This window comes from Tursiops truncatus, chromosome 3 (assembly GCF_011762595.2).
Source record: "Tursiops truncatus isolate mTurTru1 chromosome 3, mTurTru1.mat.Y, whole genome shotgun sequence".
NCBI classification, from domain to species: Eukaryota; Metazoa; Chordata; class Mammalia; order Artiodactyla; family Delphinidae; genus Tursiops; species Tursiops truncatus.
Window position 1 is genome coordinate 436,949 of NC_047036.1, and position 27,742 is coordinate 464,690.

The 27,742-nt window shown below is 61.9% G+C and overlaps 1 protein-coding gene across 2 annotated transcripts; it reads right to left on the minus strand.

The window, feature by feature from the left end:
• Positions 1 to 1,519: 1,519 nt before the first annotated feature.
• On the minus strand, positions 1,520 to 27,742 carry TPPP (tubulin polymerization promoting protein). 2 transcript variants are annotated; one of them, XM_019951128.3, is made up of 4 exons: positions 27,641 to 27,742; positions 11,997 to 12,314; positions 5,703 to 5,856; positions 1,520 to 5,565 (listed from the first exon to the last, which is right to left on the minus strand). In XM_019951128.3, the coding sequence occupies exons 2-4, from the start codon at positions 12,311 to 12,313 to the stop codon at positions 5,371 to 5,373; spliced, it is 666 nt and encodes a 221-aa protein (XP_019806687.1). In that variant the 5' UTR covers position 12,314; positions 27,641 to 27,742; the 3' UTR covers positions 1,520 to 5,370. The 2 variants fall into 2 exon arrangements, with proteins under 2 accessions (XP_019806687.1, XP_019806686.2); XM_019951127.3 differs by having other exon boundaries at positions 11,997 to 12,317; positions 27,641 to 27,735.

The following is a 27,742-nucleotide window of genomic DNA, read 5'->3' on the forward strand; positions in this document are numbered from 1 at the left end:
TATTCTCCATAGTGGCTGTACCAGTTCACATCTTGTGAGGAGATTTTTGACTTGATTCAGTTGAATTATGGTTCGGCAATGCAGCAGAGTGGGTTCTCAGGGGCCGTCCGTGTGCCTCCCCTATAGCTGGTTTGGGGCCTTGTGACCAACTCTGCAAGTGAAGGAGGCGTGTCTTCAGGGCCCAGCGGAGAAGAGCTGGTGGCCGCCCGAGTGGCACCCCTCCCCCCGGGCCCCAGCTGGCCTCCGTGTGAGTGAGATGCACACCTTGTTGCCCAGCCCCTGGACTTCCGGCTTCTCCATCGCCATTGGTACTCGCCTGGCCAGCACTGTGCGGGCTTCCCAGTTCTTAAGTTAGTTTTCATAAGTTACGTTATCTCTAGGAATTTGTTCTTATGGCCTAATTTTCAGGTTTTTTGGCATGACACTCAATCTTTTAATGACACTTTAATAGTTTCAGCATTTGAAGTTGTGTCCTTGTGGCAGAGATGTAGGGGCAGGTGTGTCCCTTCACGCAAGACCTTGCTGTTCAGGGGACGGGATGCAGCTGCCGTGGCGTCAGGCTCTGTCCCAACTCCTGAGCTCAGGACCCTCGTCCAGGCAGCCCCAGTCAGTGACCGAGTGACCCCAGCAGGGCCCGGGGATGCCTCCAACAGGCCGCTGACCGGGATCCTGGGCCAGCTTGGCGGTGGTCCGGAGGCCTCCGCTCCTGCGTCCTCCTGTGTGCCTCGGGGGTTGCACCCACCGTGGACTGCTGACCGCCTCCGAGCTGCTGCGCAGCCCCACTCATTCTCCTTGGTCATTCCTCATCCTGGCGGTTGAGCTGTTACCACTTCTGTGTTTCTCTTGCTTTATCGCCTAATGTAATTGATACATTTTAGTTTAAATCTGCCATCTCATTTTGTGCTATTTGTTCTACTTGGATGATTTCTTTTCCTGTCTAGTGTTGCCGTTTTTAGATAATTTTCTGTCATTCACATTTTCACCTCTACAAGTTTGGAGGCTGTGTGCCCTGTTCCTGGTGTGGTATCACAGCACATGTTTGTGTTTATTTGATCAGCACTCCTGACATCATACACGAGCCATGAGCACGCGACTCCCTGTGCACCCCTTCTGGCTTGCATGTCATGCTTTTCAGGTGCCTTAATGAAATATTTTGTTTAAATGAAACAGTCACTATTTACCTGTAGTTATTTATTGTTTGCCCACTTCTCTCTCACATCTCACTCTCTGTCTCTAATCACTCTCTGCGTTTACAATTTCCTTTCTCACCTGCTGGCACGAGTCTCCCCATCATGGTCTAAAAACGTCCTTATTTTATGTCAGTTTTGATGGCGTCATCCCCGTTTTCAGGGCTGATGTGGGCGTCCGTGATGTGGTTTGTGTCCAGATCCCACTCCCGGCCTCGCACCTGGAGGGCGGCTGGCGCTCCCGTAAGCTGCAGCCTCCCCTGGGTGTGTCCGTGTTACCGTAGTGCCCACGCGGCTGCCCGTGCACACAGCGCATTTAAGGACCACAGACCCACGATTCAACACCTTTATTTGTCACTTTACCAATCTGACACAGTGTTAACAACAGGGAACACACGAGGAGGTTTGCAGACAGACAGGGGCTGTTCCATCACAGGTTTGCAAGCCAGGCCTTGCCCCGCGACTGACAGGTGACACCACGCCTCGGCCCTACAGACGCCCCCAGAGTTCCTGGTGAGTGTGGTTCTGAGTCAGAGCACCCGTGACGCCCACACTGCTTGTCCCATCACACTGCAAAGTGATGCCCTCATCGCTCCCTAACAGTAAGAAAACAGTGCAAAAATAGATCGCATCTATATATACATTTATTTCCCTTTCCTGAAAAAAACTTAGTACAAACTAGTAGCATATGATCCCTTTCAAGTTTGAGTTATGTGCATCTCCTTTGTTGTTTGGCTTGGTTTGGGGAAGAAAGTTAACTAAAGCATCTCAAAGTGCAGGGCGACCACCTCCCAGGAGTGCCCGGGGCCACCACCGGCCACACTCTCCACTCCCACGGACAAAGGCCACACCCGAGCCACGGGATTTCACAGAGGGCTCAGTAGTCAGTCAGCGGAGGGAAGCTACTGAGGGTCCGAGTTCCAAGGACGTTCTAGCCTTGTGGCGACTTCACAGTACAGCTGAATTGTCAACCTGAGTGGACGGAACAGGTGACAGTGGTGTCCCCACCTGCGTGCACTGTGGGACGGGGTGTGCCAGCTCGCGCGGGAACACTCCCAGAGGAGGGAGCCTGCTGGGTCCTCAGGGGTGGGGACAGCAGCAGCAGCCTCCCCTAAAGGTCCAGGCAGTGGCTGTTGCAGGGTTCGTGGGCCGTGGCGTCTGTGACCGATCTCCCTGCCGCCGGCGTAGCCGCAGAAGCAGCCACGGGCGGTGCGCGGTGCGCGGCAGGGCCGTGTGCCCTTGAGGCTTGATCCGCGGCAGCCGGTGGCTGAGCAGGCCCAGGCTTCGGGTGTGTGAGCCTCTGTCCGCTGGGCGCTTCAGAGGGACGCCTCGGCCTGCCCTGAGCTCTCGGCCACTGGGGCGTGGACGTAGCGCAGCTTAGGCAATGCCGCTGGAGCTCCCCGTGCCTCTTCCTGACTGTAACTTTCATTGGCCTCAAACCTTAAGACTGAGGATACTCGAGGTGTAAAAATACTCCAGTATAAATATAGATCTCTTCCTATATTTTAAACGTACGTAATTTGAACTTCAATTCTGGTGAACTGACCACCGCCTAGGTGCTCATCCTACAGCATTAAATAGAAATAAATAAGTACTGTGGCACGATGTCCTCCAACGCTCGCTCTGCTGTCCCGGCACTCGGCGCTGTCAGCGTGGTGCACCCTGACCATGGGCCCCTGCTTCCTGCTGGGCTTGCTGTGCAGTTTCCTTCGTTCACAGAGAGACACGTAGTTTCTAGTTAACCACAGTTAGTAGAAGCGAATGGGTGTTGCATAGAACATGCAGCGAAGGCGCACACCTGCCTGTTTGTCCACAGCACTCAGAGCCTGAGGGAGGCACGTGTGTCTGTGCAGAGCTTGGAGCCCGAGCGCCGTGCTGTGTTTGGGCTACACACAGATGCCGTGACGGAGCCGACGGGGAGGGGGCCACCGCTTCCTCCTGCCCTGAGCGGGGAGATGTGTTTCCAGGGCTACCCTTTGGGAAGGAGGCCTCAGGCGGGCTGGGGACACCTGAGACCCAGCCAGACGCCTCGGCCTCCGCAGCTCGGGAGCCCGCGAGCGCGGGGCCGGCCACGGGGGCAGCTGTGTGCGCTAGACTTTCCTTAACCCAAGGGGGAGGTGCCGCCGTAGCCATCGGGAAGATGGGTTTCCTGCTGCGGGTAGTGTCGGCCCCGCAGCCCGGCCCCAGGGCGAGGAGGGCAGCGTGAGGAAGCGTCCCAGGACGCCACTGGTGTGGTTTCTTCTGCTCAGTCCGCCTCCCGTCTGCTCCTGGGCAGTCTGCTCCTGGGCAGGCCAGCCCCTGACTGGCTGGGAGGGCTGGACCCCAGAGTCCTGCCGCGGGACGGCTGTGCGGGGCGCTGGGCTGTCAGGCAGGCGGAGACCCGCGGCAGCTGGGCAGAGGATGGGTCTGGGGAGGAGTCCTGTCCCGAGTCCACGGAGAGGAACCGGCTGGCACTGGAACACGGGCTTTGCCATCTGTGATCAGCTTAGTGCCCACAAACACTCTGCACGTTCAGAGTTCTCTGCAGACGCAATTCCCCAGGTGACTCTTGCCTCTGGAGGGAGGAGAGGAGCCCGGGGCGGGGCCGGCCTCCTGCCTGCCTTCCCTCAGCCCTCGGGCCTGTTTCCTGGTGGCGGATTGGGGGCCTGGCCGGGCAGCTTCGGATCCCCAAGTTTTAGAAACTTCCTAGACGGCAGCGATTCACATCTTCGCAGTGAGCCCCGGATGCCTGTGCTCCGTCACTTCCTGGGTGATCGCGCGGTGAGGTGCCTCAAGACGGAGCTGCCCGCAGAGGCCACCGCCATCCCGGGGGAGCCCCCCGTGCGAGGGGCCGTGTCGGCTGGGAGCGCTGGCCTGAGCCCCTCTGTGTGGGTGGGCAGGTGTCCCAGGTCCAGCTGTGACCAACGTGCCTGCCGTGGCAGTGCTGGCCTTTCTCACGGCCACCTGTGCCGTGGGCCAGGCCGTGTGTCCATGGAGGGGTGCCCCTCACCGGCCTGCTGCGCTGGACACAGGACAGATAGTGGCAGGGCGGTTGGGTTCCCGGGAAGCAATCCCTGGGGGCTGCCATGGGCTTTCCCCGGGACCGAAACCAGGACCACAGGGTCCAGAGGGTTACACGCCGGGCTGTGGCCATGTCCATGCAAAGGGACACACCGCCAAAGGCCCACTGTGACAGCAGGAGCCCCACCCCCACCCCGGCGTCTCAGAGAAACCAAACCCCGCAGATGCTACCGGCCTCGGGCCCTCCCCTGGCCTGGTCCTGCCCTGCGGTTTCTGCACTCCTGAGCGGGGAGGACAGGGCAGGCCGCTCACGGAGGCTCCAGAGAGGCCAGAGGAACAAGGAGAGAGCCGTCGCACTACCCGCAGCCTCTAGCCCAGGGCCCCCGGGGTCTTCCCGGGTCGGGGCGGGGACACAGGGGCCGCTGGGAGGGAGTCACAGAGACGGGATATTCTAAGTCTTCCCTGAGCCGTTCTGAGAATAAACATGCATCACTGTTTCCTATTTCTTCTCAGAGAAGTGAAATGAACTGCCCTTAGTTTCCATTTTAAAATCTTGTGACGTCACACTTGGAGTCACTTTGGTCGACAGAGGCTTCTTCCTTTGCACGGCAGCCCTCAGCTCGGCGCCCGCCCTCAACGCAGACCTGGCGGTCGGTTTGTGCGTCTGAGCGCATGTGCGTGCGTGCGTGTGCGGTGTGTGCGCGCATGCGTGGGTGTGTTTGTGTGCTGGGTGTGCAAGTGTGCACTGCGATGCCCGCCTCCCACACCTCCGTGGCGCTCTCCGGGCCCCACGGTGCCCTGGCTGGGGCTCCCTCTGCTTTATCGGTGCTGCTGGTGGGTGCCTTGGCGCTTGCGGGTCAACACTGCCCCGACAGGGTCTGCCCACCAGCTCCTTTAAAACGCCCCCTTTGCTGCAAACCAGTGGCCAGTGTGGTCTGGCCCCGAGAGACACTTTGGAAAGGGCCATCTGCCCACTTCCTGGCGGGCACGAGGCAGGTGTGTTAGGAAAGGTGAGTCGGGGCCAAAGCTGGGGTGGAGGGGAGTGCGGGCCCGGGTGGGAGGGAGGCAGGCCTGGAGCCTCCGCGGCCGCCCAGCCCCGGGTCCGAGTCCTGCCTGCAAAGCACAGGAATGTAACGAAGTGTGAGGCGGTGGGGGACCGGACGACGGGAGAAGGCCCCGCCGGCTACTTGCCCCCCTGCACCTTCTGGTCGTAGGTGCCGGCGTGCTTGTAGCCCGGCACATAGCCCGACTCGTCCACCAGGTCCACGCGGCCCGCCCTGCCCTTGCCCCTGCCCGACGGGTCGAAGCGCTCCTTGTGGGAGCCCGTGAACTTGGTGGTGTCCGTGAGCCGCGACACGGTGGGCGAGGAGATGGCTTTCTGCAAGAGAGCGGGGAACGAGGTTAGGGAAGCCGCCAGGGCGAGTCCAGCCCAGGGGCCCAGACCGCGGACGGGGGCCGCCGGCGCCCGGGAACCACGCTTCTGCCTCCTTCCCGAGACCCGCCCGCCACACTCACCGTCACCCCCGAGATGATGGGGGCCTTGCCCTCGATGAGCCGGTGCACCTCTCGGACGGCCTCCTCGCTGCTCTTGTCTTTGAATCTCTTCTTGGCCAGCTCCTCCAGTGCCTCCTTGAACTGCTCGAATGAGATGGTCCTGCAGGACTTGCCCCTGCAGGGAGAGGGGGCTCAGGGGGCGCCCACCGGGCCCAGGCACGGGGAGGAGGCGCTGAGCAGTCACTGGGCTGGGACCCGCGCCCCACCCAGGGCCCCGCTGACATCGGGGGACCCCTCACCCCACCTCTTTGCCACAGCCCAGAGCGAGTCTGCCATTAAAACACAGAACGTGCCCCTGCCCCGCCCTGGTCTGCAGCGTTGCACCCAATAGTCGGTTGCCATCGGCAATGGCAGCAAATATAAATCGTCTTGGAACAAAGTTGAAAGGAAGCACATCCTTTATGAACGACTGACATCAAAACACATCCTGGTCTGGTTCTAAAGCGGGCGAGCGTGTGGCCTCCGTCAGAGGGAAAGTCAGGGTGAAAAGCACGTCAGATCCCATGGCACAGAGGCAGCCGCAGTCCTGGCTGCGGCCACCGGCCTGCGCGGGGTCGCCAGGGGGTGGGGGGCACGGTCCCCACTCGGGGACAGGACTGGGGGCCGCCTCCCTGGGGCACAGCCGGGACCCGGGAGCAGCTCCTCCCCCGGAGGCATCCCACGGCTGCCCGGGACCTGGTAGGTCATTCTCGCAATCTCTTTCTCCTCCCTCCCTCCCTCCCTGTCTGGCTGCGTTGCTTCACGCGGGCTTTCTCTAGTTGCGGTGGTGAGCGGGGGCTTCTCATTGCAGTGGCCTCCCCCATTGTGGAGCACGGGCTCCAGGCGCGTGGACTCAGTAGTTGTGGCGCACAGGCTCAGCTGCTCCGCGGCATGTGGGATCTTCCCGGACCATGGCTCGAACCCATGTCCCCTGCGTTAGCAGGCGGATTCCCAACCACTGTGCCACCAGGGAAGTCCATTCTCACAATTTCAAAATGGCTCTAGACTGGCTCTTGCTCTCCACGAATTTTAACTGAAAAACACTTCTGCCACTTTGGATCTTCCCCAGCTAATCCATCCGGTGAGGCTGTCAATGTTCTACAGTAAGAGGAGGTGGGGGGAGGTGCCCGGGGACCAACAGAAAGGCTGCCTGCAGAAGCCAAGGGGTCGAGACAGTGCAGCCGACGGCACCCAGGGGACCGGCTGGAGAGGCGAGGGCAGAGTGGGAGGGGGCTGCCCCCACGTCAGCACCGGCCGCAAAGCCACAGGGACGGCCGCAGAGCGGCCACAGGACAGTCAGAAACAGGCCACGTGTAAGGGTTTTTGACAAGGTTGCATAAGCCAATGAGTGCAGGTGGAACTGTCCTTTCAGCGGCCGGAGGCTCTGCACAGAGGAAAGGGCCTGGCCTGTGCCCCACGCCGTCTACGAGGTTAACTCAACTGGCCCACAGTCCTGCATTTCTCATAGACCCCGAACCATCCAACTTCTGGATCAGTATCCCAGTGAAACTCTTCGTGACCCTGGCTTAGGCAAAGATTTTCTCAGGAACGACCCCCCAGAAACAGCCAATAAAAGAAAAACAATGAACTGGACTTGACCAAAAATTTTAAAACCATGCTCTTCAAAAGATACTGTTAAGAGAAGTAAAAGGCAAGTCACAGATGGAGAAATCTGATAAAGGACTTGTATCGGAAATACACAAAGAACTCATACCTCAACAACAAGAAAAAAACCCAATGTAAAAAGTTGGGCAAGGGCTTCCCTGGTGGCGCAGTGGTTGAGAGTCCACCTGCCGATGCAGGGGACACAGGTTCGTGCCCCGGTCCAGGAAGATCCCACATGCCGCGGAGCGGCTGGGCCTGTGAGCCATGGCCGCTGAGCCTGCGCGTCCTGAGCCTGTGCTCGGCAACGGGAGAGGCCACAGCAGTGAGAGGCCCGCGTACTCCAAAAAAAACCCACAAAAGTTGGGCAAAATATTTGAACCGGACACTTTGTCAAAGATCTACAAGTGCAAACCAGCCCGTGAAGGACGCTCCACGTCACTGGGCACCGGGGAAATCAGGTTAAACCGGGATGTGGCCCTGCCGCACACCCACTGGGACAGTGGAAGTAAGCCAGATAAAAGGACACCACGGTGTGGAAGGGTGCAGGCGGCAGCATCCCCCAGAGGTGGGCTGGCAGCCCACGCACAACCCCGCGACCCCTCCTGGGTCTCACTCGCACGTAAACCTGTGCGTGTGTATTGCTCTCCTATTCGTGGGTTCTGTTCAGTCACCAGGACTCCAACAGCCCAGCGGTAAGCGATAAACATGCCTCAGGACGTCCCCTGTGCATGCCGGGACTCACAGGCACTTGACACGTGAGCCTGCGGACACGGGACGTGCTGACCAGCCAGCCCAGGGTCGGGAGACAGCGGAGGGAGGACACAGCCGCAGGGGCCATGGGGAGGACGACCGAGTCGTGCACCAGCGAGGCCACGTGGCGGGTGGTGAGCGGAGCCCGAGAGGCCTGGACGGCTGTCGGGAGGGGCACCTGCACCGCAGGCCTCATCAGAGCCCCCGTGTCCGGCGGTGGGTTCCACCCCTCAAAGCCTGCCTGCGACGCCACGGCGGCTCTGAGGTCCGTGGGCTGGGCCGGGGGGATCCCTTGGCCCAGCTGTCCCGGGCAGCGTGGTCCTGGCCTTGTCGGGGCGGGGAGCCTGGCATCCCTGCTGGTTGCTGACCCGCGACGGCCGCGGGGCCCCGCTTGTTTGTCCTGGGTTGTCCAAGGCGCTCCTGTCTCTATTCACGGACGCCAGGCCTGACTGCCAGCCTGGTGACCGGCTGCTGGGCCACCAGGCACCACCAGTGTGAGTCACTCGGGCTGGGGGCGGGGGCGTGGCCGACGGGGCCTCCATCAGAGGCCGCATTCACATGGAGTGGGCGTGCGGGCCCAGGGCGCTGACCTGCCTGCTCCACCTGGCGGGGCCGGGTGTCCCCGCGTGTCCCCACCGTGACCGCCAGGCAGGGTCTCAGAGCCCGGGCTGGGCTGGCAGGGAGCTTTCCCCAGGGGGCCCCGTGGCCCCCGCTGGAAGCAGTCCCTGGGGAGTTCTCGAATGACACTGCCAGCTTCTTCCCTGGAGACACGTGATCACTTTACACGGCTCCCCACACACAGGGAGCCTGTTCTCCAGAGCGCACAGAACTGGAGGGGGTCCCCCTACCAGACCCCCCCTCCTCCTGGCTCAGCGCTGGGGCCAACCAGTGCCCTGCTCAGAAGGCTGTTGTTCTGCTAGAAAGCTGGCCCAGCAGTAATGGGGTCACTGGTCACACACGAGGCCCCGTGGCTTGTGCTTCCCAGGCCCTGTGTCCCCAGACCTCCAGGCCCAACACAGGGCAGGCAGAGGGCTGAGCCCGGCCACTCCCGAAGTTCACCAGGGGCACTCGATGCCAGGGATCTGGGCGGGGTGGGGGGTAGGGTGGGCAGCGCAGCCCTCCGAGGACAGAGGTCTGTGTCTCCAGGGCCAGCGTCATGAAGGCAGCTGGACTTTGGCTAACATGTCCTAGGACGGAGCAAGGGGCCCCCTCTGGACCACAGATAACATGCCACTTGGGGGCTGGAGAAAGCTGACTCCCAGGCTCCCCTGAGCAGCAGAAGCTGGGACCTGGGTGACCTGTCCAGAGAGCAGGAAGTGGGATCTGGAGGGGGAGACTCAGGCACCAACGAGGGTCAGAGGAGGGAGCCTCTGGGATATTCCCATCAGACCCTGGGCCAGCGGGGCTGTGCGGGTTGCCACGGGAGCGCTGTCTGGAGGACCTGGATGCCGTGTGAGGATGCAGTGTGCTGTGGCAGCTGCCCACACGTCTGGTACCAGGCCTTGGGAGCGGGCAGACGCCAGCCCCCTGCTCCTGGGCCCCAGGGACCACGCTGCTGGCAACCTGGAAGGAGGCTGCTGACACCCATGTCTGGAGGCCTCCAGGCCGGCCGCCTGAAGGGCAGCTGTGACCCCAACAGTCAGCTACTCCCCAAGCAGGAAAGAGCGTCCTAAGTTCCTCCTGACTTCGCGAGGGCCTAACGCAGGCTGGAGGCTCAGGGATGGGTTCTGGGGACAGATGCACTTGAGGTCATTGAAACCACTTCTGGGTGTTTGGGGAAGGTCATCAAAAGGCCTGTGTGCACTGGCGTCCAACACCGATATCAGCGGTTTGAGGAGCCAGCATGGGCGGAATTGCCCGATTCCTGCCCCCCAAGCCTTGGCCCTCTGTAGACACGCCAGGCAGGCCCCAAGGAGGCCAGGGCAGAAGCCGCTGGATGCCCTGCACAGCTTCGGGTGGCCGGGAGAGGCCCCCACGGAGGACACTGTGAGACCCCCAACGCCACAGCTGGAAGCACGTGCTGGGACCAGGGCCCCGAATGCCGCAGCCTCACCCACCAGGCTGCGGGGAGGGGCAGGGCAGGGGCGGGCGTCAGGCCCTGAGCGGGCGCTGGGCCCCGCTGGCGTGCCCGGGACCGCACAGCGCACCCGGCTCTGCCCGCCGCTCCCGAGGCATCCCGCCCGGCCTGGGTCTCTGCACCGATGCGCCGAGCTCTGCGCTTCAGAAGGTTTCCTCCGCAGCCCGTGCGGCAAGAATGGGCCGCGTCCCCGCCCCGGCATGCGTGCTCCTAACCTGCAGCCCAGACAGGGCTCCAGAGTCACGGGAAACGCCACCATTGGCCAGGAAGCCGGCGAGTGGGGGCCAGGAAGGCCAGCAGAGCCCCCCTCCGCCTCTGGCCTTCCCGCCTGGGCACACACGCAGGGGACCCTGCGGCCCACAGACCCCCGGCGGGACTTATGGGAACGGGGTCCTGAGTTAATTCCTCCCGCCCTGGGGCCGGGGGCAGCCCTGGTCCCGGAGACAGCAGTCTTCAATCAAGGCCTGGGGAAGAGCTGCGAGAAGCCTGTTTAAAACTTAACACATAGTAACACGCAAACAAACAAGCGCTCCCATGACGACGGGCCTAAACAGAGGCTGCAGATACCGCGCTGGCGGCAGGGCTGCGGCGCCATGGCAACCGCCCCAAACAGAAACAGCCGTCGCCGTCGGCGACCCGTGCGCTTCCGCGCCCACGGCTCCCGGAGCTGAGGCGCTTCTGCCGCGGCTGCCACCTGCAGCGGCCGCGGTCCCACGGCCCGCGCGCCCCACGCTCCTCAGACCTGGTCCCCCAGCGGTGGCTCCCAGCCTGTCCTGCAGGACCCCACGACCCGACTCAGGGCACCACCCCCCCAGGCCCCTCCAGGGAGCACTGTCTCCCTCTCCGTTCCCAAGGGAAAGGTCCCCCGCTGCACAGCTGGGAGGTCCGGGGGACCCTCCCCCAGAACAGGCTCTCCCAAGTGGGACACAGGTCACAGGGACCCCACAGGGAGTTCAGGTCCAGGAGGGCAGAGGGGGAGTAGCCACAGGCTGGTCTTCACTCTGTCTTGACCACGACCCCTGGCCGGGCCGGGGCCGCAGCCGCCCACTTTCCGCGCCGGCCCGCGCCCAGCGAGCCGAGGCAGAGACCCTGGGGCCCAGAGCAGCCGGGCCCTGAGGTGGGGCCCCCGTAGTGCCTGGGCGCCAGGGGCCAAGCCTCCTCCCTGAGTGTCTGAGGAGCGTCCTGCCCTCCAGAGCGGGACCGGGACCGGGACCAGACGGGGCTCCCTCTCCCGGGGCGCAGGAGGGCCCGTGTGCCTCCACACACGGGGTCTCCAGGGCCTGTCCAGGGCGTCTGTCCTCCGGGTGAGCCGCGACCAGCAGAGTGGAGCCCTGAGTTCTACCTGTGTGTGCATGCACGTGCACGTGTGTGCGAGTCTGCGTGATGCCTCGGGGACGCTGTTGCTGTCCTCAAGGTGTGGTCACAGGGTGTGAAGGGCAGGAGAAGGGGGAGGGGGCGCGTCGATGCCCGGACCACACGCCCGAGCCCGTGTGCACACGCGTGCAGACACACACGGACAAGCACACGGTGCCCACCGTTCGTCACCCCCGCTCTTCACACGCGAACGTCCCCCAGAGCTGAGGGGAGCGGCGCCACAGACGCCCACCTCCCGGCCCGTGCCCTGCCCCCAGCAGCCCCCCACGGGCCAGGCCCTGCCACCTGAGACCCCTCAGGCTGCGGCAGCGTCCCTGACCTGGGCTCCCGGCCCCACTGGGGCGTGTTCTGGTTCAAACTCCCGGGCATCTTCTTCCGGGCGGGGACGGCGTCCTGAAGCGTCGCCTCCTGGCCGCCCGAGAGAACGCGGGGCCCCGCTCCCACCCCCCTGGTCCCAGGCGCACACGTACTTGATCTTGCTGAAGACGATGTCCACGTCGGTGATGGTCACGTTCCTGCCGTCGATCACCTGGCAGTCCCTGCACAGCTTGGACCAGTTCTTGCCATGCATCTCCTTCCCGGTGGCCCTGGTGTCCCCGTGCACCGCAAACCTCCGGAAGGCCTCCTCCAGGGCGCTGAGCTCTGGGCCCGCGGCGGCTGCCCCCTCACTGGCACCCTCCGACTCCAGTGACAGCCTCTTGGCTGCCTTGTCCTTCGCGGGGTCCCCTGGGGACTTGGGGGGCGTCTTGTTGGCGGGCTTGGGGGGCTTGGGCCTGCTGTCAGCCATGCTACTGGGAGGAAGCAGCGAGAGGTCACCTGCTTTTGCGGGCGGCTGCCCAAGGCCCCCGCTGCCCGCGGACAGGGGCTGTGGCCTGCCAGGGACAAAGCGTCCATCTGCTGCAGGACACGGCGAGGCCCCTCCAGCCCCGGCGCCCTGGCCGCCAAGTCCCCGACAGTCAAAGCCTCCAGCACAGGGAGGCATGAGCCAGCCTCCTGGGGGCTCCCCGAGTGACACATTCCCGGGCATCGGTGGGGTGACACCATCCTCGGGGAAGGGATCCAGAACGGTCACACTGCTGCGCCCACCTCAGGGCCCGGCCTGCTGACCAGGGTGCCCCCCACCCAGGGGGCCGAACAGACGTCTAGTAGGAGAGGGAAGCCCCAGGCGAGAGCAGGGGTCTGCAGAGACTCCGAGGGCCGGGGGGCTGCGGCCCGGGCCCAGGGTAGGGGGGCTCATGGTGGGGGGGTGGCTGATGGCGTCAGGAGCCCAGTGAATGCCCAAAGCTGGGCCCGGGTCCCCACGGGGCTGAGAAGACCCCTCCACCTCCAGCAGCTCTGGGGAGCCGGGAGCTGAGCACCAACACCCACCCCCAGAGTCATGGCTAGTGGTCAGCGGGGGGAAGTGGGCAACCTGGCATTGTGGGGGTCCCGAGCAGGGCCCTGCTGAACTCAGGACCTACAAGTTCCCCAAACAGAAAAGGCAGTGCAGCTCAAGAGGCTCAGTGGCTGGTGAGGACGGTCCAGGACCCCGGGGCTCAGGGCAGGGGGACACGACTGGGGATGTGGTGATGAGCTCCAGGAGCCAGCTCTCCATCCTGGGCTCCACGTTTGTAGCTTAATAAAGTAACTTGAAAATTACTTTAACAAAAACAACAGGAGTGAGACCCTACACGCAGATGGGAAGCTCTCCAAGGTGACTTCCTGTTGTGGGGAGAAGCAGGACGGTGGGGGGAGCAGCCGATGTTGGAGCCATCGAGGACGAACAGTACCCACGTGTGGGCCTGCACCTCGTGACCAGGCGTCGCTGTGGCTGGCTGTGGACGCGGCAAGCCGGAGGCCCCGCGGGATCCGGCCCTGCTCCCTCCACGTGACGCTTGTCAGCAGCTGGTCCCCGGGGTGGGACCTGGGCCAGGGGTAGGAGGAACAGGTGGGTGGGCAGGTGAGGTGGAGGAACAGTGTGAGTGTCACCTGGCCAGGCCCTGCTGAGGCACGGCTGACCCCGCGGGCTCCGGAGTTGGGAACTGATGAGGGATTCACGGCGGGTGTGGGGATGGACTGCATTACCGATTTGCATTTTCAAATGAGGGTTTGGAGAGAGCAGGGCAGCTGCAAGGTGGGCTCACAGACCAGAGTGGAAGGAGATGCAGGACGGGCGGACCTGGGGATGCCTGCCCCAGAGTGTCCACCAGGCTCCAGGGACCATCCCACCACGGGGGCCCAGCTATCTTCAGACACCACGTGATCCCCTGGCCCACCAGCCCCTCACAGGCTGTCCGCACCCCAAAAAGGCGCCACGAGGCCTGTGTCTCCAGAATGATTCTCCCTGGCAAGGCCCTTAAGACGCGACTGTCTGAAGAAAAGCCTATAGAAAAGGTGACCCAGGACAGACCCTATCTGCCACAGTCACAGCTTCTGCGTGCCATCAGCACACAGTGCCCCCAGCCAGGAGAGCTGGGAATCCATGTTAGCAATGTGCCTGCAACAGGGCCAGGTGTGCCTGTGAGCTGGGCCAGGTGTGCCTGTGAGCAGGGCCAGGTGTGCATGTGAGCTGGGCCGGGTGTGCCTGTGAGCTGGGCCGGGTGTGCCTGTGAGCTGGGCCGGGTGTGCCTGTGAGCTGGGTAAGGTGTGCATGTGAGCAGGGCGAGGTGTGCATGTGAGCTGAGCCAGGCGTGCATGTGTGCTGGGCCGGGTGTATCTGTGAGCTGGGCCCGGTGTGCCTGCAACAGGGCCAGGTGTGCCTGTGAGCTGGGCCAGGTGTGCCTGTGAGATGGGCCGGGTGTGCCTGTGAGCAGGGCCAGGTGTGCCTGCAACAGGGCCAGGTGTGCCTGTGAGCTGGGCCAGGTGTGCCTGTGAGATGGGCCGGGTGTGCCTGTGAGATGGGCCAGGTGTGCCTGCAACAGGGCCAGGTGTGCCTGTGAGCTGGGCCGGGTGTGCCTGTGAGCTGGGCCGGGTGTGCCTGTGAGATGGGCCAGGTGTGCCTGTGAGATGGCCTGGGTGTGTCTGTGAGCTGGGCCGGGTGTGCCTGTGAGATGGCCTGGGTGTGCCCGTGAGCTGGGCCGGGTGTGCCTGTGAGCTGGGCCAGGTGTATCTGTGAGCTGGGCCAGGTGTGCCTGTGAGCTGGGCCGGGTGTGTCTGTGAGCTGGGCCGGGTGTGCCTGTGAGATGGCCTGGGTGTGCCCGTGAGCTGGGCCGGGTGTGCCTGTGAGCTGGGCCGGGTGTATCTGTGAGCTGGGCCAGGTGTGCCCGTGAGCTGGGCCGGGTGTGCCTGTGAGCTGGGCCAGGTGTATCTGTGAGCTGGGCCAGGTGTGCCTGTGAGCTGGGCCGGGTGTGACTGTGAGCTGGGCCGGGTGTGCCTGTGAGATGGCCTGGGTGTGCCCGTGAGCTGGGCCGGGTGTGCCTGTGAGCTGGGCCGGGTGTATCTGTGAGCTGGGCCAGGTGTGCCCGTGAGCTGGGCCGGGTGTGCCTGTGAGCTGAGCCAGGCGTGCATGTGTGCTGGGCCGGGTGTGCCTGTGAGATGGGCCCGGTGTGCCTGTGAGATGGGCCAGGTGTGCCTGCAACAGGGCCAGGTGTGCCTGTGAGCTGGGCCGGGTGTGCCTGTGAGCTGGGCCGGGTGTGCCTGTGAGATGGGCCAGGTGTGCCTGTGAGATGGCCTGGGTGTGCCTGTGAGCTGGGCCGGGTGTATCTGTGAGCTGGGCCGGGTGTGCCCGTGAGATGGCCTGGGTGTGCCCGTGAGCTGGGCCGGGTGTGCCCGTGAGCTGGGCCGGGTGTGCCCGTGAGCTGGGCCGGGTGTGCCCGTGAGCTGGCCCGAGTGTGCCTGTGAGCTGGGCCGGGTGTATCTGTGAGCTGGGCCGGGTGTGCCCGTGAGCTGGGCCGGGTGTGCCTGTGAGCTGGCCCGAGTGTGCCTGTGAGCTGGGCCGGGTGTATCTGTGAGCTGGGCCGGGTGTGCCTGTGAGCTGGGCCGGGTGTGTCTGTGAGATGGGCCAGGTGGGTCTGTGAGCTGGGCCAGGTGTGCCTGTGAGCTGGGCCGGGTGTGCCTGTGAGCTGGGCCGGGTGGGTCTGTGAGCTGGGCCAGGTGTGCCTGTGAGCTGGGCCGGGTGTGCCTGTGAGATGGGCCGGGTGTGCCTGTGAGATGGCCCGGGTGTGCCTGTGAGATGGCCCGGGTGTGTCTGTGAGCTGGGCCGGGTGTGCCTGTGAGCTGGCCCGGGTGTGCCTGTGAGCTGGGCCGGGTGTGCCTGTGAGATGGGCCCGGTGTACCTGTGAGATGGGCCCGGTGTATCTGTGAGCTGGGCCGGGAGTATCTGTGAGCTGGGCCAGGTGTGCCTGTGAGCTGGGCCAGGTGTGCCTGTGAGCTGGGCCGGGTGTGCCTGTGAGCTAGGCCGGGTGTGCCTGTGAGCTGGGCCAGGTGTGCCTGTGAGCTGGGCCGGGTGGGCCTGTGAGCTAGGCCGGGTGTGCCTGTGAGATGGGCCCGGTGTATCTGTGAGCTGGGCTGGGAGTATCTGTGAGCTGGGCCAGGTGTGCATGTGAGCTGGGCCAGGTGTGCCCGTGAGATGGCCAGGTGTGCCTGTGAGCTGGGCCGGGTGTGCCTGTGAGATGGGCCCGGTGTATCTGTGAGCTGGGCCGGGTGTGCCTGTGAGCTGGGCCGGGTGTGCCTGTGAGCTGGGCCGGGTGGGTCTGTGAGCTGGGCCAGGTGTGCCTGTGAGCTGGGCCGGGTGTGCCTGTGAGATGGGCCAGGTGGGTCTGTGAGCTGGGCCAGGTGTGCCTGTGAGCTGGGCCAGGTGTGCCTGCAACAGGGCCAAGTGCCTGTGAGCTGGGCCAGGTGTGCCTGTGAGCTGGGCCAGGTGTGCCTGTGAGCTGGGCCGGGTGGGTCTGTGAGCTGGGCCAGGTGTGCCTGTGAGCTGGGCCGGGTGTGCCTGTGAGATGGGCCAGGTGGGTCTGTGAGCTGGGCCAGGTGTGCCTGTGAGCTGGGCCAGGTGTGCCTGTGAGCTGGGCCGGGTGTGCCTGTGAGATGGCCTGGGTGTGCCTGTGAGCTGGGCCAGGTGTGCCTGTGAGCTGGGCCGGGTGGGTCTGTGAGCTGGGCCGGGTGTGCCTGTGAGCTGGGCCAGGTGTGCCTGTGAGCTGGGCCGGGTGTGCCTGTGAGCTGGGCCAGGTGTGCCTGTGTGCTGGGCCAGGTGTGCCTGTGTGCTGGGCCTGGGTGTGCCTGTGAGCTGGGCCAGGTGTGCCTGTGTGCTGGGCCTGGGTGTGCCTGTGTGCTGGGCCGGGTGTGCCTGCAACAGGGCCAGGTGGGTCTGTGAGCTGGGCCGGGTGTGCCTGTGAGCTGGGCCAGGTGTGCCTGTGAGATGGTCCGGGTGTGCCTGTGAGATGGCCCGGGTGTGCCTGTGTGCTGGGCCTGGGTGTGCCTGTGAGCTGGGCCAGGTGTGCCTGTGAGATGGCCAGGTGTGCCTGTGAGATGGCCAGGTGTGTCTGTGAGCTGGGCCGGGTGTGCATGTGGGCAGGGCCAGGTGTGTATGTGCGCTGAGCCAGGTGTGCATGTGAGCTGGCCCACGTGTGCATGTGAGCTGGGCCAGGTGTAAATGTAAGCTGGGCCCGGTGTTGTTTTAAAGGCAACAGCAAGTCTGCCTCTCCTGGTTCCCCTTCCTTGAGCAGAACACAGGTCTGCACTGAGACTAGAGGTGGAGTGTGTGTTCCTGCTTCCGTAGGTGTGAACGCACCTCCAACCCCTGCTCCCCCAAACCAGCTCTCAGCCCCTCGTTCCCAATGCCCCTCCTCATACTGCCCATAATCTACACCCTACCTGCAGACACTTCCTGCGATCGGACCAGGCCTCAAGCATCTTGCCCCTTGGGATCCAGGTGCCTTCCAGCCCCCGGGGCCCCTTCCACCTCCTGGGTCCTCTGGGCCCGAAGCCCCGGGCGGGTGTTGAGTGCACCAGGATGGCCAAGGCTCGCTGGAGGGCGGCCTGGGGTGGGGGCTCGGGGGTGGCGTGCTTCTGGGGGGCAGGATGTGGGCCACAGGATGCGCATGTCGGGGAGCTGGGACCCGCACAGGGGACTCCCCACCTCCCAGGCCCTGAGGGGGCGCTGCTCAGGCCTCAGGCCCCATCCTGCCGGCCTCCTTGACGCCAAACCTCCCGGAACTCAGAACCCTGCTCCACCTCACGCCGAGCGAGCTGGGCCGGCGGCACGGGGGAAACGCGGGACACGGCCCGGCCACGGCGCCCGGACCCCACCACGGGCTCTGCCGGGTCACCGGGCATCGCACCCCAAGTCTGGGACCTCCCCGCAACACAGCCGCCCCACTGGCGAGCCCCCTACTTGAAGGGTCGGGGAGCCAGGGGGTCCAGAGGCCTCAGCGCGCTGTGGCTGCCGGGGCGCCCTGGGGGTGTCGCTGATGATGCGCTAGAGCTCGACTGGGGTTCTTGTCACCGACCTCGTCCTAGAGGCTGCTCAGGACCAGGAGACCGGCCCGCAGGTGGGAAACGGCTCCCGGGACAGCGGACGCCGCAAGGAATCTTCTGGAGCCGCGAGCCGCGGTGGGAGCCCTGGGCTCTCGAGCTCCTCAGGCGTCCCTGGCCCTCGGCCCCGTCGGCCCGCCCCACGTGCCGCCCTCCTGCGCTCTCAGGGCCGGCGTGATGCCAGCGCCCTCCAGATGTCTACACCAAGCTGGGCCCAGGGGCGGCACCCTCCACCAGGGCCGAGAGCCCAAGTCCCTGAGCCGTGGCTGCGCCCGCTGATGTGATACCGAGGCCTGGGGTCCAGCTGAGACCCTGCTTCCGCGCAAGAACCACACGGGCCCTGGAAATGCCAGGTTCCCGAGCATCTGACAAACTAGCCCTCCTTGGACCTCGACGGAGCGCCTGACGCTGACCGGGCTGACAGTCTGCTGAGCGCACCTGACCTCGGCTGTGCAGGGGCCTGGCCACAGAACGCCGCTCGCCTGATGCCGCCGGACGCGCGGAGGCAGCCCAGAGGCTCTGCGCCAAGTGCGGGAAGGAGAGGAGGAGAGAGTGCAGGGGAAGCAGGTGCCTCCCAGGGCAGCCCAGCCCCTTCGGACGGCTCAGCCCACCAGGCCCGGTCCCAGGACTGATGCGGACGGAAGGGGCGAGGGCATAACTGCAGCAGCCCCCAGCTAAGTCCCAGGCACAGCTGCTCCGGGGCCGCACAGGAGGCCAGGGCGCCTGGTCAGCCGGTCCCGGGGAGAACCTCCTTGACCCCTGCCGGGTGGGCGCGCTGTACCCGCGCAACCAAGATGAGGTGGGCGGGTGAGGGTTAGGACAGAAGATGCAAAAGACCAAGCGGCCAGAAGCCGGGGGGGGATGGATGCCGTCGCCTCCCCCTCCTCCCCTCCGTCCACCAGGGCTCAGGCCCCCAGGTCGGGGTCCAGCTTCGCCCTCGGTGCAGCCCCTGGAAGAGGCACAGCCGCCGAGTGAAGAGCGCGAGCGGGAACAGAGGCGTCGGGCCTGCACACCCCTGGGCCGCCGGCCCGCAGCTCTGCCTCTTTATTCCAGAGTCCCTTCGAACACAACACAGCCCTTTGGCAACTGTTCACATTTTAATCATAATACGGCCACCGCTCCTCGGCTGCCCAGCACTCGATGTGAATGACCACTCGTCCCAGGCAGCGGGAGCCTCCCAGGCGGGCACAAAGCGGTCTCTGAGTGCCTGCCCCGCAGAGCAGACGGCCCAGGAGTCTCAGGCGTGGATGCAGCCCTGCCGCCTCGGCGCTGCCTTTCACGGTCCCTGCAGGGGCCCCGACAGGACGGGACGAGCGGCCACACCGTCCAAGCAGGATGCCACTCAGGTCCCGGGTCACACGCTTCAGGCCGTAGGCCCGGAAAGGCCCGCGGGGTTGGGACCTCCTGCACTGAGGCTAGGCCATCCCTCGGGGCAGCCTGGGAACCACAGTCACAGCCACACTGTCCCCTGCGCCCAAGTCAAACGCGGTTTCTCTGGGACGAGAGGGAAGAAGGTGGGTAGCTGAGCGGGTGCCTTCCTGGGGGCCGTGGCCATCCTGTGTCCCGCACCGTCCTGCAGTGAGATCACCGTGGGAGCCGCACCCTCGGGCCTGGGGGCTCCTGCTGGTCGGGCTGGCGGGGGAGGGGACGGGGATGGGGGGAGTAAGGGGCCAGGACAGGTTTGCCACCCCAGCCCCTCAGAAGAACCGATGCGGACAGCAGGAACTTCTCTGGGTCACCACGAAGCTGGGGCTTCTCGGGGGACTCACTCCGTTGGGGCCCTTGGCCTCCCAGGAACCATATCATGGGCCCCCCGGTCCCCCGGTCCCAGGGCCGGTCTCTACTGTTGGTCAGAATGTTTCTCACAAAATCCAAGAACACGGCATCTGCAGCCAACCTGGGGTCAGGCGGGCCCTGTGCAGGGCACGTGTAGTGGGTGAATGGTGGCCCCGAGCCAGGTGTGTCCACGTCCTCGCAAGGTGGAGGAACTTGTTTGGAAGAAGGGTCTCTGCAGACACCATCAAACTAAGGATCTCGAGATGGGTCCACTCTGGACCAGGGTGGCCCTAAGTCCATTGACAGGTGTCCTTACAAGGGAAGGAAGAGGAGACACACAGACACAGAGAAGCCACGTGAAGACGGAGGCCAAGACGGGAGGGGCGTCGCCACAAGCCCAGGGATGCCCGGAGCCCCGGGAGCTGGAAGAGGCAGGAGGGACCCTCCCTGGTGCCTCTGGAGGGAGCGCGGCCCCGCGACACCTCAATCTCGGACTGGGAGTCTGGACTCAGAACTGGAAGAGGACACATTTCTGTAGTTTTCATTGAAAAGTCTGTGGTCCTTTGTCACAGCAGCCCCAGGACCCGCACACAGCAGGGACACCAGAAGGGGGTCCCTGCCCCGGAGAAAAACGCCTGCAAAGGCCCAGAGGCGCGAAGCCTGGGCGGCGGCACAGAACCCAGAGGCGAGAGCGGGCAGAGGGCCCTCCCCTTAGACAGGGTCTGGCCTCGAGCTGGCGTGCACGTGAGAAGTCTGTTAGCTCCAGGAACGTGGAGCTGCCCGCGGATGGCCTGGCCTCTCCCCGACGGCAGGCGCCCTGCGGTCACCACGTGCCCGCACGGCAGGTCCTGGCGCCAGGCCTCTCAGGAGCCCACAGCGTGGAGGGCAGGCCGGGGCCCGGGGAAGCCAACCGCAGGGCCAGGAAGAGCAGAGGGGCCTGCGGGGAAGGGCCGCTGCCTGGGTCTGACGGCTGGCAGGTGGGGGACAGCGTCGCCTGCGGGCCGCGAAGCCTCTCCTACCCCCAAGCAGCCGAAGAGGACAGCAGCCGGCACAGGTGTGAGGCGCAAAGCCAGAGGCAGCCCGAGGGTCTCCGAAGTGGTCTGCAGCCCAGCCCTCACTCCCCGCCCCCGCCAGACAGCTGGGAGGCTTCCCACCAACCACGGGGACTGAAAAGCCCCAGGCCCCCCACCCAGGAGGGCAGGGTACCCTGAACAGACCAGCCCTGCCCTGGGGGTGGACGGACGGGCGCCCGGGAGTCAGGGGCGGTCAGGCCGGCTCCTCTCAAGCCCCAGCGTGGATGCGGGGATCTGGATCGCTGGTGCCCCAAACACCGGCAGGACACACACAAGCACTCCTGAGGAGGAGACGGCCACTGGAGACGGAAAAACACAATACACACATGATAAAAAAAAACACCAGGCCCAAGAGGGGGAACAAGTGCCAAGAACTTGCAGAAACAACAGGAAGCAGAAACAACGAGAGGTTCCAGTTACTGGAGCTCGATCAGACATTGAGCCCAAAGTAACTACGTGCACCGTGTGCAAAGAAGAAGTGGGCAGTGCGCGCCGTGTGCAAAGAAGAAAAGGACAAGATGAGGAATTCCCGCAAAGAACGGGAGCTGTAAGGATGCAGGAGGCAGATCTGAAAAAAGAACACCTTAGAAATTCTAGCCCTAGAAAGCACAGTAACTAGAATTCAGAACTCAGTGGAGGGGTTTCACAGCAGAGCAGATGAAAGAACTCGTGGATCAGAAGTACCCAAAAGAAAACAGCCAGACGTGGTGGAAATGTGTGTGTGCGCACAGGTACATACCTACGTGCGTGTGCACGGTGTACACACGGGAAAATCGTATGTGGGTTACACCATCACATGTGAGGTAAGCTGACATCTAAGAAGTTAGGAAAAAACCTCAGCAAATCAGGGACAAAGGCGTTAGAAACAATGAAGATAAGAGTAAAAATTAATAAAAAAGAAAACGAATCTATAATACAGAGGACCAACGACATCGAAAGTTAATGCCTTGCAAACACTGATAAAATTGATAAATACTGGGGACGTTAATCAAGTAAAAAAAAAGGGAAAGTCAAAAGTATCCAATATCAGAATGGAAAATGAGGACATCCCTACAAGCTCTACAGATATTAAGGGATTAAAATATAATAAGAGAATATTATAAACAATTTTAGACCAACATGTTTGATAATTTAAATGAAACAAATTCCTAAAAAGAAAACAAAAGCCATTTTACCAAACAGTAACAAGAAGAAATATGTTCTTATCATTGCTCTTGTATTTATTACTAATTCTTATAATTATTGAGGGTTTGAATTCTTATTTAAAACCCTTCTCACAAAGAAAACCCCAGGCCTGGATGACTTCACCAGCAGATTCTTCCTTACATTGAAAGAAGAAACAGTGTCAGTCTTACACGAATTCTTCCAGAGAAGAGTAAAGATGAAACACACCACCCCGACTCATTCTGGCTAAAATAATCCTGGTACCAAAACCTGACAAGGGCGTTACGAGAAAAGAAAAATCTATGCCAATCTCACTTACAAACACAGATACAAAAACCCTAAACAACATATCAACAAACTGAATCCAGTAATAGATAAAAAGGATCAATACCTTATAATCAGGTTTGGTTTACGCCAGGAGTGCAAGGTTCGTTTAACAGTAACTTAATAGAATTCATCACATAACACAATACAAAGCGAAAATCATATTATCCGCTTAATAAATGCAGCCAAAGCATCTGATGGATTTCAGCATTTATTCACCGTAAAAATTCTTAGCAAGTTAGAAAAGGAAATAAATGCCTTAATTTGATAATGGGCACCTACGGAAAGCTACAGAGTCATCACACTTTGAATATTGAAAAGTTTTCTTTTCAAACTGGAGTAAGAGAGAGACGCTTGCCTGCTATCACCACTTCTACTCACTGCGTCAGTGTGGTAAGATAAGGAAAGGAAATAAATATGATATAAACATAGGAAGGAAGAAACAAACTGGCATTATTTGCATTGCTATGACTGCGTACATACGAAATCCAAAGGGATCCCAGGAAAACTATTAGAATCAACACGAGTTTAGCAAGGGTTCTGGATACGTGGTCAACATGCAAAAATGTAGCAGCAAAACCAGACGATAAAAGGTATTTAGAAATATACCATTTAAAAAAAAGTGAGGAAGTATGAATTACCTAGGAATAAATTTAACAAAAGATGTGCAAGACCGTTGACACAGAGACCATGAAGCGTTATTCAAAGAACAGTGATATTATGAACATGGATTAAGTCTGAAATACAAAGATGTCCATTACCCCTAAATTCATGCACAGTTTTAATTTAATCCAAATAAAAATTCTAACACTGTTCATGTCTGGGTAGCGAGACAAGCTGAATGTAAAATACACACGAAAAGGCGAAGAACCATGAATTAACCAGCGATCTTGAAGGGAGAACAGGTGGAGGATTTGCCCAGCGGTTTCGAGACTCGATGGAAAGTTCTGGAAAGGAAGCCAGTGTGGCGTGTGGTCCTGGTACAAGGACAGAAAATAAACCACCGGGCAGAAGAGAGCCTCCAGTCCACCCGCACAGGTGCAGAGACAGTGTGGACAACATAGGTGGTCCTGCAGCAAAAGCGGGGAAGAAAACTTTTTCAACAAAAGAAGACGGGCTGACTGAACAGACACACGGAGAAAAATGGAAATTAATTCAGGTACAGATTGAAGCAGGAATGGCAAAATCATGAAGCCTCAGGAAGGGGATGCTTGAGAGCATCTGATGTCCTGGGTGGGAAAGACTCTCTACACAGGACACAAAACCCACTACCCCTAAAGGAAAAGACTCTTAAATGGTACCAGATTAAAACTCAGAACTTCCATTCATCAGAAGATACAGCACTAAGGAGTGAAAAGACAGCTGTGGGCAGAGAAGGTGTCTCTTACATTGCCGTCTCCAGAGTCTAGAAGGAGCCCTGCGGATCCACCAGAAAGAGACAGCTCTAGAGAAACGGGCGAGGGACTCGAGCAGGCCCGGCACATCCAGACACCCAGTCACCGGCGGGGACGCCCGGCTTCGTTACCTTGGCCTGAAACGCAGGCGCTGGCACGCACCCTCCAGACGGCCACCCACCAGGAGGCCACTGCGCCCTGCCCGCTGCCGGCGGCTGTGGAGCGCGGCCGCCAAGGGGCTTCAACTCCGGGGAGCCGCCGGTCCCATCGGCTAAGACGGGGCGCCGAGGGCCCAGCAGAAACATTCGCGCGTGTTCTCCGAGGAACACGCAGGGGGGCTCCAGGCAGCCACGCCAGAGGATGGAAATAACCCCAAGGCCCGTGGCCCACACAAGAGATCAGCGGACGGTGACGGGTTCACGGAACGGAGCGTGCGCCGGCTCCACGCGGTACTGCCCGAAACGCGCCAGCATGGCAGATCACGTGCTCTGAGGTAGGAAGACTAAACACCAAACCGGAGGCGGGGGGAACAGGGTCAGGTAGGAAACCACAGCAAAAGCAGAGCCCCTCCCCAGGAACGGGCGGGGGGGCAGCCACAACCCCTGGCAGGAGGAAGAAGGCGCGGCCTCGGGACCTCCGGAGGCCTGGGGGCCGAGCAGCCAGCAGGGCCAGGGCGGGGGAGGCGAGGCCCAGATGAGCTGCGGCAACCGCCTTCCCAGGCTCCGAGGCCCACGGCCCCCCGCACCCAGAGGCAGTGGGAGTGTGAGGCCTGAACGAGGCCCCCGGAGGATGCTGGCTTTTGTGACATTCCCGCTGGAGCGAGAGCTTCCTGGGGCTGACCTGGCCGGGCTCACCTGGCACCTGATGCCTGTTGAACAAATGGGTGCAACAGGGTTACAGGATGAGACCTTGGGAATGTGGCCCAAAGAGGGGAGACGGTGCTGGGACAACTGGACACGGCACATGCTGGGGACACAGGGGGACACTGTGCCGTGGGACACAAGGCGATGGGCAGGAAAGGGGTCCAGGTGTTCTTAACTTTTAGGCTTGAGAAAAGGTAAGGACCAGTCCTTCCTTTTCACAAATCTGATTAAGAAAAGGAAAAGTGGGCACGAACGTGCTCTTCGGAGGGTGAGCTCACGCTCCCCCTGCTAATGGGGGGGTCGCAGGACACACTTGGGCTTGGTCCCGAAGTCAGAACACCATCATTTCCTCACACCCCGTGAAAGACTTTCTACATTTCTTCACCAAAGAAGGTCCTACCTTTGGACATTTAGACATTACATTACAATTGAGCTTCACTGCATGTCACTGCACGTCCCGTACAGTTAAAGGGGAAATCTGCAAGCTCAAAACAGCCTTGCTTCCCTGTCAGCAAACGAGATTTGGAGACAGCGTGCCCGTCCCTGTGGGGAGCTGCCCCTCCCCCATGTGCCCTTCTCGGGGGGCTGCAGATCACAGAAGCCGCACCCTCCCCTGTCACCCCAGCAGGGCCAATCAAAGCCGTTTCCAGGAGCTGCCATGTGGATGCGGCTGAGGACGCTCCCCCTCCGAAGAGGCTCTGCTGAGCTGGGGCTCGTGGTGGGTCGCTGTGGGCTCTGGGGGTGCCGGCTTTGGGGACTCCATGGGTTGTGACACCGTGGTTACCTCCCCACCCAGAGAGGAGGCTGGTCTCCCCAGGAGGGGCTGAAGAGTGCGGCAAGCCCACACGGGGCGCTGGAGACCACGTCTGAGCCCCAGATGCCGCTGGGCGCCCCCCAGGCAGCTCCCCACCTTCCTGCCCAGGAAACACCTGCTGCTGAAGCAGTAGGAGTTGGGCGCGTGTCAATTCTCCTGCCTAATCCCAGCATCTGTCTGGTCCAGGGTTTTGGGCTCAGGTGGCCTCTGCACGGTGCCCAGCACCCACGGTCTGGGGTGGTTTCCAGACGGTGCCAGGCTGGGCCCAGAACACGGACCTCCTGACCCAGGGAGGCCCTGATACTTCAAGGTGCAGTGGGGGCTGTGCCTCATGGCCCCAGTAGCCCCAGATGGCGTCTCCCGTACGTGCTCCTCTGGCCTCACAGCAACATCACCAGCTATAAATAGCCCTGGCGCTAAGCCAGCAGGCCTCTCCCTGAGGAAGCTTCTAATTCTCAGCCTCTTCTGCAGGGAGCGGCTCCACTGCCCACCAGGGAGGGAAGCCACGAGGACGCGGCCCCGGAGGACAGTTTGGCTGCTCAAAGGTTTTCTCTTAATCCTCAACCAGTGACGAGTGATTTTAATTTTCTTTACGAAATTCTCCTGTGATGTGCACATTCCCCACAATGAGCATCTATAACCTTGTATATCCTTAAGACAGCTTATTTATTGCAGCTTCAAAGGGTTCACGAAGATCTCAGCCAAACAACGCCGAGGAGATAAGAATTCGGCCAACACAGCTTCCTCTAATCTCCACCACTTCGTCATTCCAAAAAGATGGAGAAGAATTTTTTAATGTAGTACATACATTAGGGCGCCTTTCTGAGTCACAGATCCTTCCGGAAGTCGTGGAGGCCCTTTCCCCAGGAAAACGCACGAACCCTTGCGTGGCACACATTCTGCAGATGCCCCCAGGAAATTCACCAGCACCCCCTTCCCCCATCGCTCATCACTGAGCCCTGGGATTCCAACCATGTGGTGGGAACAGGGGCTGGTGCCAGAGGAGGCATCATGGAGTCCAGTTTAAGGCACTCGCAAGGCGCCTGTCCCAAGGCCCCGCCCCTCCCCCCTTTCCTGCCCGCTCCAAGCTCTCCCTCCCCAGCCCCATCGCTCCATCCCGGATGTGGTCCTAGTGCACTTGGAGCTCGGGTCAGGGTTTTCTGATCACCTCCTAGGCGGCAGGGGCTGGCCCAGGCCCTGGGGAGGCCACCCCCAGCACACCCTCCCTGAGAGACTGGCCACAGGGAGTCCTGGGAGGTGGTGGTGGGGGCCATGGGAGCTAGGTCTTTTATCGTTTATAAACGTCAGATGAATTAGCCAGTAAATACACAGACGGATGACAGCATAGCCAGCTTAGCCTAAAAAGTGTCCCATCATCAGAGAGCACAAAACGCCTATCAACACAGCAGTCACAGAGAAGGTTTTCTTCCCACCTCATTTCAAGGCTTCATTTACATAACTGAAACCGCAGAATAAAGGGCTTCTCTGGATCCTCCTTCAAGGGCGGGGCACTGGTCCCCAGGGGCGTGTGGAAAAAATACACTGGCAGCCAACCTCTTTATCTTGATTGCCGGGTTATGTGCCCACATGCGATAAGAAAACAGAACACCCCTCCGGGGATGCTTCTGGATTTGCAAAGTGTAGGCCTGACCCTCTCACCTGCACCGATATGGCGACGTTAATGCCGGACCGAGAGGGGCGGCCGAGTTCTCGCCAGAGGATCACGTACATTCTCGGCCCGTGGACACAAACGGCCCTTTCTGTGGCCCTGGGTCTCCTAAAATTCGTGCTGTATGACAGTGGCTTCATTTCAAACCCTCTAAGCCCTAATGTCCCGCCGTCTCGCTGGCAGCCGCCACCCCAGGCCTGGGCATGTGAACGGTGTTTATGTAGCAGGACACGGAGAGGGAAGGGGCTGCAAGGGGCTTCCACTGTCGCGTTACGCACCGACGCGAAGAAAGGCCAAAGCGCCTCATTTAGGGCCCAATTATAAACCTGTCCTTTTCATCTCCGGTCGCTCCAGCCCGCGCCCCCGCGTCCCCAAACCCGCGCCCGGACGCAACCACGGGGGCCCGAGCGCCGCGCGGATAGCCGGCAGCTCCGGGGCGCGGGGCGCACGGACGCACTGGGCCTCGGGGAAGGGGCGCGGGCGGGCGCCGGGAATGGGTAGCGCGCCCCGGCCTGCGGGCGCAGGTGGCAGGAGGAGCAGGGAGGCCTGCGCGCCGCGCCCCGGGACGGAGCCCCGCGGCCCCTTACCTCGGAGATGCGGCGACTGCAGCGGCGGCGCCTCCGCAACTCGCGCGCGAGCGACCCGGTACCCTGCCTGCGCTCGCGCCGCAGCTCCCAGCCCGCCGGCTC

What these genes read in the sequence shown, in the direction of transcription:
- TPPP (XM_019951128.3), bottom strand. Translation starts at nt 12,313, where the DNA reads ATGGCTGACAGCAGGCCCAAGCCCCCCAAGCCCGCCAACAAGACGCCC. An exon ending in ATCGTCTTCAGCAAGATCAA is followed by an intron (nt 5,857 to 11,996) that starts GTACGTGTGCGC and finishes CTCTCCCTGCAG; the next exon opens with GGGCAAGTCCTGCAGGACCA. An exon ending in CCATCATCTCGGGGGTGACG is followed by an intron (nt 5,566 to 5,702) that starts GTGAGTGTGGCG and finishes GCTCTCTTGCAG; the next exon opens with AAAGCCATCTCCTCGCCCAC.